The 17,580-nt window shown below is 42.6% G+C and overlaps 1 protein-coding gene across 1 annotated transcript in view; it reads left to right on the forward strand.

Moving 5' to 3' along the window:
* Window positions 1–92: 92 nt before the first annotated feature.
* ATP6V1A (ATPase H+ transporting V1 subunit A) overlaps window positions 93–17,580 on the forward strand; it is a 29,953-nt gene continuing 12,465 nt past the window's right edge. Inside the window, exons 1-6 of the mRNA XM_079306347.1 lie at window positions 93–369; window positions 11,771–11,865; window positions 14,217–14,345; window positions 15,828–16,042; window positions 16,749–16,886; window positions 17,383–17,534. Of these exons, the coding sequence (XP_079162473.1) occupies window positions 11,784–11,865; window positions 14,217–14,345; window positions 15,828–16,042; window positions 16,749–16,886; window positions 17,383–17,534 (716 nt within the window). The 5' untranslated portion in view covers window positions 93–369; window positions 11,771–11,783. The remainder of the gene's footprint in view (window positions 370–11,770; window positions 11,866–14,216; window positions 14,346–15,827; window positions 16,043–16,748; window positions 16,887–17,382; window positions 17,535–17,580) is intronic.

Genomic DNA, 17,580 nt, shown 5'->3' on the forward strand with positions numbered 1-17,580 from the left:
GCCGCGCGCGCACCCGCGCGCCCCCGCCCCGCCCGCCATGACCCGCCTGCCCCGCCCCGCTCCGCGCTCCCTCGCCGCGCACGCGCCGCGCTCCGCGGATCTCGGGGGCGGGGCGGAGATGCCGTCACGTGGTGCAGAACGGCCAGTCAGTGCGCCCCACTGCGCCCGGTGCACTCCTGTGCGGAAGCGGCCCGGGCTGGATGGGCGAAGCTTTGCCCGGAGTTGGGCACGGCTCGCGCCCGGCGCTTCCGGTGTGCGGTGCGGCACTGCGCGGCGCATGCGCGCGGAGCCCGGCGTCAGCTGATCCAGCACCTCCTTTGCCGCCGCCGGAGGGACTCGGGTGGATTTGGGCGCGCCGGGCCGGCCCAGGTGAGACGCTCGGTCCCAGTGAGACGCTCGGCCTCCTCTCCCCCTGCCTTGCACCTCCGCCTCTCCCGAGCTTGCGCCCGGGGGTTGTCCTACTGTACGGTGAAGGGGGGTCGGCTCCCGCTGCTCCCGTCCCGCTCGGACCCTGCCCGGGAAGGACGCGGTCTCCCCGTGGAGCCGCTCCAGAGGGAGCGCGACCCCCGGCTCTGCGGAGCGGATGTCCCCAGGGCGCTGGACAGCCGACCTTCACAGAGCCGTGTCCCGGCAGGACAGCCCGCTGGAGGCGGCCATGTGCTTCACCGCCCCGCTCCGCAGGGAGAAGAGACCTGGAAAGCGAAGCAGCCCCTGAATGAAAAACCTGCTTAGCGCTCGTCGAAGAGCCCAATGAGATGTTTTAGGGTTCTGCCAGAATTCCTTACAGAAAAGGAACGGGTTGATAGCGGCTGGGTTCCAGTGCCAGGTCATTCCACCATCTTGAGTGGGTGGATCTGAATCTTTCGGTGCCTTGACCGCAGCCCAGCAGAGAGCGAGCAGCAAGGTTATGGAAGAGAAATGTTGCTGCGGGCTTCTCACTGCAGCCCATCCGTGGCAAAAGAGCCTCGCTGTTGTTTTGCAGTTGAATAGCCTGGTGGCACATCAAATGTGCTTCCTATTCCTGTAGCCAGTGACGTAATTCTCCCTTAGATGAGGTGTTCCAATCATCACACTTGGCATTCACTTAAAGGCAAGGAAGAAATCTTGTATGACTGGATTCTGGATGATATTGTTCCTGTTACATGTAGTTGTGACATTGGAGTATGTGGCACGTGTGTCAAGATCCATCCATTCCATGCAGTTGCCCAAAGTGATTTACTTTCTTAGGAAGAAAGTAAAGTATTTTTCCCTAAGATTTTACTGTCTTCCCTCAGAGAATTTGCACTCCTGCTGGGAATAAGACCAATTTGGTGATCGTTTTATTCATTGTAATACAATACTTCAGCAAAGTACACTGGCTATTTGATCTAGCATGGTATTTCAAATGCTAATTCTGCTTGATGAAGTGGAAAGGGGGTGGAAAGGTAGGAAAACCTTCTGACAGACTGCTAGAACTGATTTATTAGCAAGAACATGCCAAATACAACCTGGCATTTGCAAATAGAAGTTTGAGTAACTGAGGCAGATCTTCAGTACACTTTAAGTTGTGCTGTATTTTGCTGACTTCTGCACTGTGCATATCTGCAGCAGCTGAAAGTTTGGCTTCTCTGCAGTACTTTCAAAGGCCTTTTCAATGACCAGCAAATTTAAATATTTCATAGTATCTATGTTTTATCATTTTCTATGTAAGAATATCAGAATCTACAGGTCTTTGAATTACCAAAAATACTGCAGATTATTTCTGCTGTGCTAGTCAGTCTGTAATGCAAAGTTCTTTGGGAAAGCGTTGCTCTTTTATATGGGGAAAAAATCAGTCTTGATTTTGTGGTCAGGTGGCAAAGTCTGACATTCAGAAATACTAAATCACCACGGATATCAACTTGAGAGAACAGGGAAGGAGAAATTAAAGCAACAGTGGAAAATGGCTGCTGGCATCAGCTGACTGTTCAAAGGGGGGTTGTAGTCTTATGTTGCAATAGTAACACAAGACCTCGGTTTCCTGTAAATACTGCCTTGTCATTTTCCAAACCAAAAATTATTTTCTATAGGTAGTGCTAATAGGGTTGAGCTATAAGTAGTTAGTATTGCTTGATTTTTATAGAATATTAGCTTAAATTTAGCTTTTATTTTGGTCTAAGTGTATATTAACAGTTTTATGCCTCAATGACCCCGATTTACAACATCTGTGGGCTGCCACAGTGTGGACACAGAAGTGTCCTTCTGTTCTCAAAGTTTTTTTCGCAGTATGATGTCATGCATTTATCTTCCAGACTTGCATGGGTGCTGGTGTTAAACATTGTTATCCAAATGTGCTATAGACCAGCAGGTTACCAGATGATTCTCCTGAAGATCCTTTCAGAGGTGCCATGCATTCCCCCTTGTGTTTTGATGCCATGAATACTGTGTTCTCTTTGGTTCTCAAGCCCCACTTTGTTTTGATGCCATAATGGTTTGTCTTTGAGCTCTCAGGCTCTGAAAGTTCTTACTGATGGGTTTCCCCTCTGGTTTTAAATTGCACGTTTGTGAGCTATGGCTGTGTTCCTAATTATTCTTCTAGAAAGAGTAAAAGGATTACAGGATAACCTAGTTGGGGTCTTTGGTTACTTTGATGTTGACCACAAAATGTTGAATGCTACTGATTACCAAGTAGTAATCCCTCTTTTTTTTTCTCTGTCTTTTTAAGAAAACCTTACAAAACATAAATCATGCATCAAACCAATGCTACCTTGCCTGATATATATTCTTTTCTCCATGCTTGTTTCTTTGGTTAAAAAGTGGGGGATTTCAGACTTGGAAATATTGAGGCATTGTTGAACAATGATATCCACATAATTTTTTTTTAGGCTGGAATTTTACCAAAGAATACAGACCATGTAGTCAACTGGAATATCATGCTCATTCATTTTTACTCGACATCTTAAAACATGTGACTTCTTTAGCCTTCCAGCTGGGCAGAGAGAAATGGTGTTCTGCTCTAGGAGAAGAAGCAGAATGAATTTAAATTTTCCAGCCTTTTTTTCTTGTACAGAATAAGCCAATAATCACCTAAATGTCCAATGTACAAAACCAGCTCTTAGACTGGATCTTTTGTTTGTTATTGTTGTACCTTCTTTTATGGTATAAAAAGCTTTTTGCTTGTCTTTGATGTGCTCACTCCATTCTTCTCTTTGGGAGTGGACAGCTAAGCTTATACCAAATTCTTGGGTTTGGTCATCTCTGTGGCTTTAAGTCCTGCACTCTCATAAATAATTTTTGTTCCGTTACTTTATTTCATCCAAGCATTAACTTCTCTGTATTTATCAAGCTCTCAAGTTCAACAACCCTTTATCTTAGAAGCATTGACTATTTGCTGCCACTTTTTAGATGGTCATATATTACACAGCTATTCTAGCAGACTTTGCCTTCCAAGATCTGACTTTACTCGACTGATACATTTACTTTGAAAACCAGTAAGATGTGTATGGATAAATCCTGAAAGTCTAACAGACCTTGTTACTACCACTTAACCAAATGGCAGATAAAGACCAGTTTTAGCTACTGAATTTATTTGCTTGCTTCATCAGCATGACTACTCCTCTGAGCTTGTGTAATGGTAAAATTCAGTGTCACTGCTCACTCTGCTCAGAAATAAATTGTGACAGTGACCCCTCTTTGAATTTTGTAATAGCTTATGACATTTTGGGGAGTCTGTTAATGTGTCAAAAGTAATAAGCAAGGACCAAAACTAGTATGGGAAACTGCCCCAGTTAACAGAGACTCATTGTGCTGAACAGGTAAATGAACTAAAAAGCCTACTAGAAATAGACCCATTGCAGATAGAAGTGATGTTCTGGAGGATCTCTGTGGTACGAAAGCTTTATCTTTGTCCTTTCTAGTCAATTGAAAAATGCTTTCATTGTAAGGATTCTCATAGCTAAGTTGAAATGTTGGTGCTCTGGTGAGTTTCAGCTGACCAGTCTGCCCAACTATGTTTCTGCCAGACAACATTCCCTGAAAAGTGCCAGAAAATACGCTGTGAAGATGCTGTGTCCCATCTTTAGGCTGCTGTAAACTATGCTTGCTTACTGAAGTGGTTTGTGGTGGTTCATGTAAAAGAGATGTCTGTGAGGCTGATCTGTGTTCTGTGCCCTAAGCATGAAGAGCAATCCTTTTGTGGTTGGGATGGTCGGGTGTGAGGAAGTGTAGAAAGGATCTCGGAAATGCCACTTCCTTTGAAGTCTGTGGACTTTATAGAGAGACAACTGTCCCTTTATGGGAATAACTTATTATAGCTGAACAAAAGCTTTCAGGCATGCAAGTTTTGTGTAAGACCCTGAAGAATGACTGGACAGTTTGTTAGTATCTGAGCAAAGAAACTGCATCTTCCAAGAAATTCAGTTGGTGGGACAAGCAATTGGTCCTTTTTCTTGTTACACTGTATCATTACTTTATTTCCCACTGTGGAAGTAACAGTGGGAAGCTTTTACTTAATAAAAGCTAGGGTAAATTTTAGTTTGGCAGTAATGTTAGTGAGGTTAATGAAAACTGTTCATCTAGAGGAAATGACTGAGCATTGCACTGAGCAGATGGCTGCAGAACTTTTCAGCCCTAGCAGCTAGGTGACAGGATCAAGATAAGAAAAGGTCTCTGTAGAACACAGAAATGAATTTTGTGTTAGTGTTCTGTATTATGGTTTGGATTTCAATTGCATTAGATCTTTCTTTTATGTGAAAGTCTATCAAGCCAAAGGGTGGAATGTGTAGCAGGCTGAAAGGAATATCAAATTTTTCACAGTAATAAAATTATGAAGCAGTGTAGTATGTAAGAACTAAGGTGAGTCTCATCAGCTTCCTCCTCTGGAGAAGGCACAGCTGAGAGGAAAGAATTGGTAGAGGAAACTCTGATATGGAAAACTGTAGCATATGAGTCAGCTGATGAACATTTTTTCACATGGACAATGTGGTTTTCTCTAGTAACAGGAGTATTTTAATGGATTTAGCTAGAATCTATCAGTTCTAGATATAGCATGATAGCTGTGTTTGATGTTTGAAGGCCGCTTATCTACTGAGCTGATCAGATCTTCAATGGGTCAAAGCAGTTATGCAATTAACACCTTGCCAGTCTTTCTATCTGGTGTTATTTTTGCTGCTGGCTTCTTGGTCATGTTCAAACAGCTTTGTCCTAGTATTGTTCTTGGCTGACAGAATTTCCCAAGCTGCTGAATAAAAGCTTGGGTGTTTGAGTAACAGCTTGTAACCGTGGTACGTCTTCATGGACGGACTTCACACTCTTCCTTTAGGAATACATCTTTATGTTGTATATATGCATCAAATATAAATATTTTGTTATGTCTTTAGCTTGTGTGCAAAGCATGATTATTTGAAGTATAAACTTGTATGTACCAGCATGCTCACAGCAAAGTTCCCATCTGTTTTTAGGAAGAGGACAGTAGGAACTTGTGTTTGGCTTCATGAATTCAGTGTCCATGGTCTCACTTTGTAGCCATCATGTGCTGCAATGACAGTGGCAGCATAATTCTCTTCCTTGTCCCTTTGCTTGAATACACATGGCTTTCCCTGTATGTGTGCTGAGCAAAGCAAGCCTCATGTGAGAGGAAGGGGCTTATAGGAACCCAAGGAACAAGTTATGTGAAAGCTAAATGATCTTGTAGAGTTCCAGATGTGCAACAGCTACACAGTGTGTAGCTGAGCATCACTTGAGCAGGTTCCAGATTTATGTAGAGCAGAGGTGGCCTCAAAGTGCCCTGTGACAACTGAAATTGTATGAATAACTAAAGGGAAAAATGTCCATATTGTTGACTTGAAGAAATAATCTTTCTAGCTCAGAAGGAAAGTTGGTGCTTTTTGCTTCACAATGTCTGTGTCATGAGAAGACTGGGCCACATGGCTGTGTTGAGCACAGGATGTGACTCCTGCCTGATTTCATTAGAGTGCAGATAACACAGTTGGAAGGGATTGATATAGCAGAGGGTTGTGCTGCCACACAAAGAGACCTGGACACACTGGAATAATTGGCTGACAGGAATCCCATGAAGTTTGACAAAGGGAAGTGCCAAGTCCTGCACCTGAGACAGAATAGCCACATACCCTGCTGCAGGCTGAGGACTGACTTGCTTGCTGAAAAGAACTGGGGGTCCCCAAGCTGAACATTAGCTGGCAATGTGCCTTTGTGGCAAAGGCAGCCTGAAGTATCCTGGGCTGTGTGTGTAAGAATCTCTCCCAACAGGTTCAGGGAGGTGGTTTTTCACCTTGGTAGAACTTCTTGGAAACCACATCTAAAGTTCTGGGTCTGGTTCTGGATTCTCCAGTAGAAGAAAGACATGGGTGAATGGTGTGCATCTAGAAAAGGGCCACAATGACTGTTAAACAATTGGAGGTAGGAAAAGCAGATGAAAGAGCTGGGATTATGTAGCCTCAGGAAGAGAAGATTCTGAGAATCTTACTGTAAAGTATATAAACACCTCATAGGAGGGAGCAAAGAGGATGGAGCCAGGCTCTTCTCAGTGGTACCTGCTGCAGTAACATCACACAATGGGCACAAAGTGAAATACAGAGAATTCCCTTTAATCATAGGAGAACACTTTTACTACAAGGGTGTCCGAACACTGGAACAAGTTGTCCAGAGAGTTGTAATGTCTTCATCCTTGGAGGTAATCAAACCACGTTTGGATGTGGCCCTGAGCAGCCTACAACAGCTGGTGTTGAGCAGGGTGTTGGAAGTAGATGACTGCCAGAGGTGCCTTCCAACCTCAGCAATTCATTTGTTTAGTGACTGAGAAATCTGAGTAATTTTCCCTGCTGTCTCATAGTAAAATTATAACTGCATACTGTGAAGGAGCAGGTTTCCTGAGAATACTATTTGGCTTCCTTTCCCAGTGACCTGTGTTAGAGTTCTGGGCATGTTGTTTTTTGTGGGATAGTATCCCAAGTTTTAGATATAAAAATGCTGCCAAACTTCTACATTTGTCTAGTAATTCAGGCACTGTATTTTTTTTAATACTTCCTCTTAAAGATATTATCTGTTAGAAGGGGAAGTTTAAACTGTCCTAGTTACAGGAAATCTGTGGCAGTGATTATCCTGTTATTTATAAGACCCTTGCAACTGATCTTCATGCAGCTGGACACTGGGGTTTATGCACCGTGCCATAGTCTGCTCAGGTGAACATGGTGAATGTTGGCAGTCTTGAATCTAAAGCATCAGTCCAATGTGACACTAAGCTGATAGTCCAGTGTGAGTGGTGATCTTTACTATCCTGTAATGGCTAGATTTTTTACTAAGAAGAGGAGGAGGTATTATTTTCTTTGGAAAACTCTCTTGCTACATTTTACTGTTTATGCCTATTAAGATTTTCATTTTCTGGATATCAAATGTAAGGGCTTATATTTTCACTCCACTCTTCTACCCTTGGAAATCAAAACATATTAGTCTGTTTCAGATGTACTAAAATCTGTGACCTTCAAGTTCAAAGTTATTCCAGCACAATGATTCCTAGTACTGGTGACTTACTGATATAACCGAATTACTGATACTGTGCTGTTCACTACAGCTGTGGTTAGTCTCTAAGCTTTTGGGCCCATTTGAAGTGTTGGTAATCCTAGAACTTGTGAAGATAGACTTGTGAAGACAGCAGGGAACTCTTCAACTTCATGCAGATTCTTGGGGAGGGATCACATAGACGCCCATGTTCTGTTCAGCATACTGGGCAATGCCTGTTGATCTCTGAACAGTAACTGTCACTCAGGATGGCACAGCTCTCTGCTTTGTTGAGGTGCTGGATGTTGTGCCATTGTGTTAGTGCTTCTGCTGGCCAGGAGAAGGGCTTCTGAGCATAGGGAAACCCCACACGACTCCTGGAGGCAATCAATACTGTTCAACATGCTTAAGCAATTAGTATTGCAGGGTGTTCAGCACATCCCTGTGCAGCCTGTTGTTAAACAGTTGTTCTGTTAAGCCCTTCCAGAGCACAGCACACACTGACAGCTATATTACTCTGGAGGGCTGGCAGGTGAATGGATTCCAGCAGAAAACATGCACCTCTTTCAAGGATTTCTGTGTAGTTGTATGCACCACTCGGGACATTGGAATTGTCGGCTGTGTAGGAGGCCCTTAATGCAAGCACCGAAGCCTTTTAATTTCTTCTGCTCAGCCCTGTGCAGTAGGGAGGGCACAGATGGGAGTTCAGCTGGGCTCGAGGTGGCTGGAATTGCTATTGCGGCATTCCTCCGTGCTGGTGGGAGAGAGGGAGAGACTGATGACTCATCAAGTCAGGTGGTTGTGCCTCTGCTGTGTGTCAGAAATTTCTTTCCTCACTGCAGCAGGCTTTCTCATCCCTCTGTGTAGGGGCACTAGAAGGACAATTATTTTGCAAGTGGTGATGCTTCACTGCTGAATTCTAGCTTTTGAATTGGGCCTGTGGGTTTTTGGTACTCCTTCCTTCTGCAAAATAAGGTAAGGATCTGTGTTTATGTGATTAAATTGTCATAGATTTTCTTCCTTTATGCAAGAAAGCTTCCTCTAAAAAATCTCACTGAAGTCTGAATTTTGAAAAGATCTTTGTATTAAGATCTTACTGGATGCAGTAAATTATGAATCTGATCAAATGTTAGATGCAAAACCCGGGAACAGTAAAGGAAAATGTGTTTCTCCAACACTGAGGGCAGGGTAGTTGTATTTTAGGGGCTACTGTGTAACCACATTACTGTGATGGGGAGAAACCAAGATAGAAAGTTCAGGTTATGGGCTCTTTCTTGTTTAATTGTGATTTTAAAATCAGTGTAATAAATTACCTTTTAGTCAGAGAAAGTTCTGCTGCAAGTAATACTTTGATTTCTGGCACTGTTAATCAGAATATGACTGCTAGAGTTTAAAAACATTTTTGAAATCAATTGGTGAACTGTTTTAGATAAGGAAGATATAAATTGTAAAGGATACAAGATGCATCTTTACTCATAAGGGAATTCAAATCAAGCTAATATCCTATGTAGGTGTGCTAGTAGACTTTTGTATGAGGGAACTGCATATATGCCTAATATCCTGTGCTGGCAAGAGGCCTTTCAAAGGTCTCAGGAGCTCTCTAGATTTCTAAAATGGTCAGCTGCTGTAGCTACTGGGGTACATACATGCTTTAGGGAATTTCATTTTCTTTGAGTACTGGCAATGAAAGCATCTAACAGGGTAGGAAGGTAACACAGCATTTTGGCCCTCCATATGAATTGAAAATCCATAGTGCTAGTACACAAGCATAAGAAAATGATGCAGAGATAAATGACAGCTTTTTTTTTTATTATTTTTTTTATTTTTTTTTCCTTGTTTGTACTCAATGTTAAGAGATGTGTAGTCCCTTAAAAAGAGGTCAGCCTGTCTGGACACTGGCTTTGTGTAGGCTGTACTTTGGAGGTATAGCGGAGATGAAACAAAAGTTAGAGAATTCACATCTTTTACACTTGAAATAGTTAAAAAGTATATGTTTAAAAGCTGTTGGTGCAGATGCTAGAGATCATGGTAAAGACAGGGTTTATTAGTGTGTTGCTAGGTGGTCTAGTAGAGGAATCCTCACTCTTTTACTTGGCTTAGCCAGTAATTTGGAAAGGTGGCTGTAGAAAGAGAGAGGGAGCAGGGCAGTCACAGGAGCAAGAGAGGCAGGTGCTGGGCGTCAGGATGTTGCCATTTAACAGCAGAATGGCTGTTCTGAGGTTCTTACTTGCCTCCTTAAAAGATGAATGGTTGCTTCAAGCAGGTTTTTATTATGAAGAAAAGTTAATTTAAATTGAAACTGGCCCAGTGTTCCTGCTTTTCCTTGCCTTTGTTATTTGACTCTTTCATATCGGATGTTGCCTAATTGCCAAGCTGTGTCATTAATTCAGTTATGAGAATGTGGTTTTAGAGATGTGCTTTTAGAGATGAGGTTAGTAGTAGGACACTGGACGTTGTTCTGTATGGTATATTGAAGTAAATGTTTGATTTGGACGTATAAGAACAGCTTCTTTCTGTGTGAACAGCAGTTGTGTTTGATAGTTTTGCAATGTTTTAATTGTTAAAAGCAAAAAAAGATGAGATAGTTGTGTTAGATCAGAACCAGCTCATACCAGCTCCTCAAGAACTGCAGATTGCTTTGCAAGGACCTTCCCTCTGCCATTTGTCAGAGGAGGTACTTGAGAAAAAAAACAGTGAAATTAAAATTGTCTCCTGGGTCTAAACACCAGGCAGTGTGAAAGATAATTTATGACTATGGGGGATAGAGGGATCTAATGGATATCTGGCTTAGCCTTTGGACTCAAGACCCATTAGCGGGTCTGCTCCAAGCTGGTGGTGATTAAGCCATGGTCTACTGTTGTGGAATAAATCAGTAGCAGCCATGATAGACAGTACAGTGCACAGAGACATGGAGCCTGGAAGAAGCTATTCCTTCAGGATGAACAGGGGTTCAGAATTGTGGGAGATCTTTTTCTTGAGGAGTAGTGCCACCAATTTAAAACTTATAGACCAGTAAAGAGACCGAGGGGCAGAGGACTTATATTAAAAAGCTGGAAAATAGTTGTAGGATTTCAAGAATAGCAGACGTCAGCTGCTCTCAAAGAAGAGGCAAAAATGTATCCTTTAATTGGAAGGAAAGGGTGGTAATATAGTTGTTGCCTTGCTTATGGTACACAGGGCAGGTTTTTAAGCCTGAATATGCCTTTGTATTTGCTGCCTTGTGGAAGATGCTGGGTTAGATTAGGCTTCTCTCAAAGAGTATCAACAGATGCCTCCCAGTTCATGTCACCAAACCAGGAGCCTTGCTGTTGATTAGTACAGGCTGCCATAGTGCAGCTTTCACCAGTGCTGTGTCCTAAGTGTGTCTGTACAGGAGAAATGGGAAGAGCGCGGCCTTACAGTTCTCTAACACCCATCAGTTTCCAAGGTAACGCACAGCATGATGAGGGCTCACAAAGCAAAACCATTAAATCCTCTGATCTGCACTAGAAGCAGGAGAGCCCAACTGTCAGCCACAGGACAAACGTGGATTGAGGAAGTCTGTTGATAAAATTTCCAGTGCGAGTTGTTTAGATTTGCTAAACAGTTACTGCCAAGAGATACCAGCCTGTTAACTGTTGCAAATGGGGGGGTTTGGCTGTTATGCAGCACAATTCTTCTATAATGCTCCGTGGGTTTCACTGAAAGCAAGAACTGTGTAATATGTAGCTGTGAGACACATGGAAAGGACTCACATGTTTGTGTGCTGGTGCTCCTGAAAATCTGTGTTTCTTCCTCTAAATACTGTGATTCAGCACCTTAAGATAGCACAAATTGAATTTGCACAATTAATATTTGTAGTATTGCATTTTAGAGACTGGTGGCAGTAAAGTAGACCCAGAACATTCTCTTGCTCACTCAGAATCATGGAAAACTCCATATTTTCAAGGAAGGTAATGAGATATGGAATACAAAAGAGATTTTTCTGTTGTTTATATATCCTATTACCAAACTTAAAAGCAGTTCAGCTGTATTAGGGAATTGTTGCACTGCATCTTTTTCATTCAGTAGCATTCTGTGGACCATATTGTGGAGTGATGTTCTACCCCTGTGTTTCTGCAACAAGGAATCTCAGATCTTTTTTTTTTGTTTAAATCAGTTATTTTTTCACTTTTTACAGCTTTAAAATCATAGTGGTTTAGGCTATGACGTCAGAATTCTTTTTAACTGGAAAAAAGAGGAGAGCAGAGGGAAGAGGAGGAACTTACTACGTGTCTGTGTTCTTCAGGACTGACTCTTATTTTTTTCTTCTGTTCAGTTGAACAGGTGAAATGGACTTCTCAAAACTCCCCAAAATCCGTGATGAGGACAGAGAGGCTTTTGTTGGCTACGTTTATGGAGTCTCAGGACCTGGTAGGTATTATTTTGTGAAGGAAGTGATAATTTTTGTTTTGTAGGATCTTGTTAATCTTCACTTGAAAGCAGAGAAGTATAAAATAGCTCTGGGTGGTGTTTTTCATACTTTTTTGGGGGGAGTGGGAGACTTAAAGAAGGATTTCTGACTTAGTCTGATAAACTATTATAAAAACAGCTAACAAGATGTTACTATTAATTAACCTTTAAAAAAATGTAATGAGCAGAAGCAGGCAGTTGAACAAAAGCAATACTAATAACAAAAGGTGAGCTTTCTCTATAAGATTGTCCTGGTTTGAAAGGACAGGTGTCTGCCAGTAAGGGCAGAAGTTTCCCTTTGGAATAGAGACTTTGGTTCCACTCCCCCCCCAAGTATTATAATTGTTTGAATCAAGGACTCTGAGGCAGAGATAAGGGGGGTGGGAATAACAGCTCTTTTATAATATATCTAACTGTTCAAACACAAAACAATAACAGTTAAAATTGCTAACAGAACTAAATAGATAACTCGGTGTCAGTCCCTTTAGATGCAAGCACGCTGTCTCTGTGCTTAGTCCACAGTCCGGATCTGCCGAGGGCAGACGGGAACGGAGGCAGGAGGGGGGGGTGGGGCGGCAGCGGCCACGCCGGTCTCGGTGGGAACGGGCTGCAGCGGCGGCTCCTCGCTCACCGTGTGTGTCCAGGTGATCAGCTGTGTCCGCAGAGGCAGGAGGCTGGAACAGGGCAGATGCAGGGCAGGTGATCACAGAGGGTCTGGCTCTCCTGTGCTCCGGCCACGTGGCTGAAGATCGCGGGCGTCCTCCTCCCAGCTCGCCGGAAACCCGAGTGCCCTCCCGGAAGCCTCAGAGGCCCCTCTGGGAGCCGTTCCCACCCACCCCTTTTGTCTGGACTCATCAGAGATCCTGGGTGTAACCCGGCCAGCTCCATTGGCATGATAATGGGAAAAATTCTTTCAATTGACACAGTAATAGAAAAACACTCAACCCCCAACAAAGATAAAGCCCATTGTTTGGAAATCTGCAGGGCCCAGTGTGCTAAGCTTCTCTAAAAGGGTATGAAATATGTAGTCCGTTCTCAGTCAAAGTTTTCCCCTGTGCTCTCTGAAATACTCGGTCACTGTCAGTGTCAAGCTGTTCTGTTTACTGCACCATGGGCTGGGGGAGCTCAGCAAGGAGCCATAAGATTCAGGGAAGGTGATAGAATGTGGTGATAGTGCTGCTGGGAGAAGGAGGACTCTTCCTTCTTTATCAGCTGAAATAGTTTAGGCTCTGATAGTAACAGCTTTTGAATACATGCAGACTCTGCTGGCTTTACTGCTCCTTCCTGCATTCTCTTCAAGACCTGATGGAAAGGTTGGGAATGTGAAAACAGAAGATTAGCGAGTATTTTTGTTAGTGCATCATGTTTGATGAATAAGAAATTCCTTACTTAAATAGGCAGAAATTGTTTAACAGCAAATTCCATAACTGCAGAAGTGGTACTTAGAAACAATTTTAAACTGACACAGCTTTCTTTCTCAAGAAGTGAAAAATGTATTTTTGTGTAGATATGTGAATCCTGTGTGCATTACTGTGATCATAACATACAAGACATAATAAACTTTGTTCTAAAGCAGCCAGGACTCCATATATGACCTGCTGAAATCTAACTCAAAGCAGCAGGAAGTTTCAGACCCAAAACATGCTGCAAAACAGGCTTCATCTGTTGGAAGTTAATTTAAGTGCCCTAAGATAGATATCACTTTACTTCAAAATAAAGCAAAAACCAGTGTTTACTTAAAAGCTTTCTAGGCATCACTTTAGATGCAAGGATATTTAGCAGGTGCTTTGGCTTGATCTATCCGTGTTTATGTCAGCATCCAGATGCTACCAAGGTAAACAGAAGTTTAAGTGGTTTGGAAATGCTGGCCCTCAACCACAGGTTTATGTAACTACCAGGCATCGGGTGAGTTTTGCCATTTTCTTGTGTGTTTTAAGTTAATCAGGTGAGAATGTGGCCCAGCTCACTGCAGGGAAAAGTGCCTATAGAACTTGTTTGTCAAAGTTCACAGCATCTCACACCCTTAACGTTTGCAATCTGTCAAGATAGATAAGAGAAGTTATGGCCTGAATTGTCCTGTAAATTACTACATTCTCATAGTGTCCTCTTACTCTGGATAAAGGACAGAGGGAAAACTTAGTCTTTAAATTTTAAAGCAGAAATAGCAGGAGTTGTGGATCCTTTTGTGAAGTCAAGAGTGTGTCTGATTTGAGTGAATACTAGGTATATGCTGTGCAGTTCTTACTGGCTTGTGCTGGGTGGATTTCCTGAGCTGCAGGAAAAATAACTCACCTATGTGCCATCTTTTGCAGTGGTCACGGCCTGCAACATGGCTGGTGCTGCCATGTACGAGCTGGTACGAGTTGGACACAGTGAACTGGTGGGGGAGATTATCCGGCTGGAAGGTGATCTGGCAACTGTCCAGGTGTATGAAGAAACATGTATCCTTTTCACTGCTCCCTCTGTGCTGCCAGACCACACAGTCCAGAGTACTGGGGGTTAGGGTAAAGAGCATGGAATAAGCCCTTGATACTTTGGGTTCTGGCAGGACATCTGTTCTGCATGTGTTTTGTAAATTTTGATGGGTTTGAGGTGAATCTTACCTTGTGCAACTGTGTAGCAAGGAGGCTTTTTAATTGGAAATCAAAGCGTACCTTAGAATTCAAGTGTATTTAATGCCTCTTTGTTAGGGCAATAGGGCAAAGTGTCAACCATAAGTGGCAAAACTAAGCAATGTTTCTTGTGTATTTTTCTGTGCTTTTGATACCTGTGCTTGTATAATGCTTAAATAAGAAATATAAAGTGGGCAGGATGCCTTCTTCTGGACAGAGTATATTGCCAAGTATAATAGATTACACTTTTTCTTCTGCAGTGGGCTTACGGCATCTTGGTCCAGCATATACTCTAAAATCTAGGCAACTGAGAATATATTTTTTATTACATATATATGAGAGAATGTCAGAAAATAAGTCATAAAACTTGAATCCAGGCCTCTTTCCCCCTCCCAAGGGGGCTGTGTGTATCTGTAGAGCCTAGACAAAAGGCTGTGCTGGCTCCTATACCTTGGTTCTGAGGAGCTTGTTGGTAAACTGCTGACTAGGTCCTGTCTCTGGCTACTAATTCATCATTTTAGATGGCATCATTGTTGCAGTATCGAATAGCTTTCCATCAGTACATGGAACTTCTTTGAGTATAGTTTACTTCTAATTTTCTTCTGAGCAGAAACTCAATCATAGGCCCCTCTGAAGTCAACTTGTGTTTAATCTTTTGAGTTTTGTATAAATTTGGAGGTTTCTTTTATATTCTAGCAGACCCTTCTGCCAAGGTGCTGGCCCTATGCAGAGAAAAATCCATTGAGCATCTTTGGAGCTTAGGTAGTGAGTAGAGCTGACAACTTGATACAAAACCAGAGGGCAATAGTGCTGGTCTTAGACAAACACCTTTTAAAATTAGGCTGCTGTTGAAAAAAGCTGTGCAAGGCTCAAGGTCAAAACAGTTGTGCTCTAAACAAATTCTGAAGTGCAGATTCTGTATTTCATAACATTATCTGACTTAAACAGCTTAATCTGTTTTCTAGGTTTGAAGACATAAGAAATATCTGTTTTGTCATCCCACTGCCTGGCACTCCAGTGAACTCATCTGTATTAGTTGACATTAGTTGCCAACAGCAGTTGAACAAATGAGCATAAAGCAGAATATTTGTCACTACTTTGCCTCTCTGAAGGATGGTGAACTTTTCTGTTTGAGCAAATTCAGAATTTAGCATAAAGCCTACGTGCTTCTCAAATGGTAATGTGTAATATGAGAATAGTATTACCTTAAATTCAGAAAAGGAGTTTGAGAGCTTGATGTTGTGAACCTGATGACTTTTGCCTTGTTTCTTTCCCTTATTCTGGACAAACTTTTCCTCAGCAAATCTCTAGCTGGTGTCTCTGTAGGAGATCCTGTGCTCCGTACTGGGAAGCCCCTATCAGTGGAACTGGGGCCTGGCATTATGGGGGCTATTTTTGATGGTATCCAGCGACCTCTCTTGGACATCAGCACTCTGACCAAAAGTATCTATATCCCTAGAGGTGTCAACGTGTCAGCTTTGAGCCGAGATATCAAATGGGACTTCACACCTTCCAAGAATTTGCGGGTAGGTTCTGACAATCCTGTATTCCCCTCTTGCTCCTCTACACCCAGAGCTTAGGCCTGGAGCAGTGTGCTAAGGCTGTGACTGCTAGGAGCTGTGGTTAATGCTACATTTATTGAAGTTTGCCAAAAGGAGTGCTGGTAGATGGTAGTAGATGTATGAGACTGGATGGGAATCACCAAAACTTACTTGATATGACTTATGGTGTGTTGCTGCTGCATGTGAGAAATTTACAGTTTTAATATATTTACTAAACATAGAGAAACTCATGGAATTGCAGTAAGCATTAGCAGGAACAGGTGTTAACTAAGCAAAAAGAATGACTGCAGCACACATTTTGCAAATGGTGAAGGTGGTCTTAGAGCTGGAAAATGTTGCTTTAGCCCTTTGCAGCATCTTTCTTCCAACCCTGCAGGCTAGCGCATACTATCCTTTCTCTTCTTAGCACATTAGGTTGAGAGGTGGAAAAGAAATAAGGAAAATTCCTTTTGTCTGTCAGTAATTGCTCCTGTCTGAGCCTTGAAAGGCATTGCTAGTGTTGCTAGCAATGATGTTGGAGTAATGAGTTATGTAAATGAGGTACTGTGCTGTAACAAGGAATTTTTAAAAGGGATGATCACAGTGCTAGGCCTAATAGCTGTAGTATTTTTTAAAGTTTGTCAAGGTTCTTTTTTAAAAGTTATAACTAATAGACCTGTTCTGATTTTAGGTTGGCAGCCACATCACTGGTGGAGATATTTATGGTGTGGTGAATGAAAACTCCCTGATCAAACACAAAATCATGCTGCCCCCACGAAACAGGGGTACAGTTACATACATTGCTCCTCCAGGAAACTATGACACTTCAGTAAGTCTCCCAAACAGCAGTTGCTGGTATATTCCATGTCTCTTTTATAAGATTGATGTACTCTTTCTGTTCTACATAAGGCCAGCTAAAGTGTTTCATGCAACGAGGTGTCTGAGTTAATGATCACTTCTGCTACCCAGCCTGCAGGGGTTGCATTACTGTTTTGTGCAGCTGCTTTCTATGTATATGGCTTCCCAATGGCACTTCACTGTGCCATGTTTGATGACCTCTGTGGGGATCTACAGTATCTTATTAATATGTAAAATTCAGTTGCTTTTCAAAAGCATATTTTTAATGTATGCTGTATCTTGCACTGTTTTCCCCAAGTGGCCTTGTAAATGTGGCAAAGAACTTTCCCTCGGGAGGTGATGGTTGCATGTTGAGGTTCTAGGAGCTCTGTGGTGTTACTAAAGGCTGTGCAGAGTAGTTAAGATGAAAATTTGTGTGCTGGTCCAGCATGCTGTTTGCTTACTTCACATGTCTGCTGCTCTGTTAGGATGTTGTGTTAGAGCTGGAGTTTGAAGGTGTGAAGGAGAAGTTCACTATGGTGCAGGTGTGGCCTGTACGTCAAGTCCGTCCTGTTACTGAGAAGTTACCAGCCAATCATCCTTTATTAACTGGCCAACGAGTCCTGGATGCCCTCTTTCCGTAAGTACTTCCTTTTTTTCTACTGTGTAAGAAATCTCTCTCTTAG

The sequence above is a fragment of the Erithacus rubecula genome (genome assembly GCF_903797595.1).
Source record: "Erithacus rubecula genome assembly, chromosome: 1".
Classification (NCBI taxonomy): Eukaryota; Metazoa; Chordata; class Aves; order Passeriformes; family Muscicapidae; genus Erithacus; species Erithacus rubecula.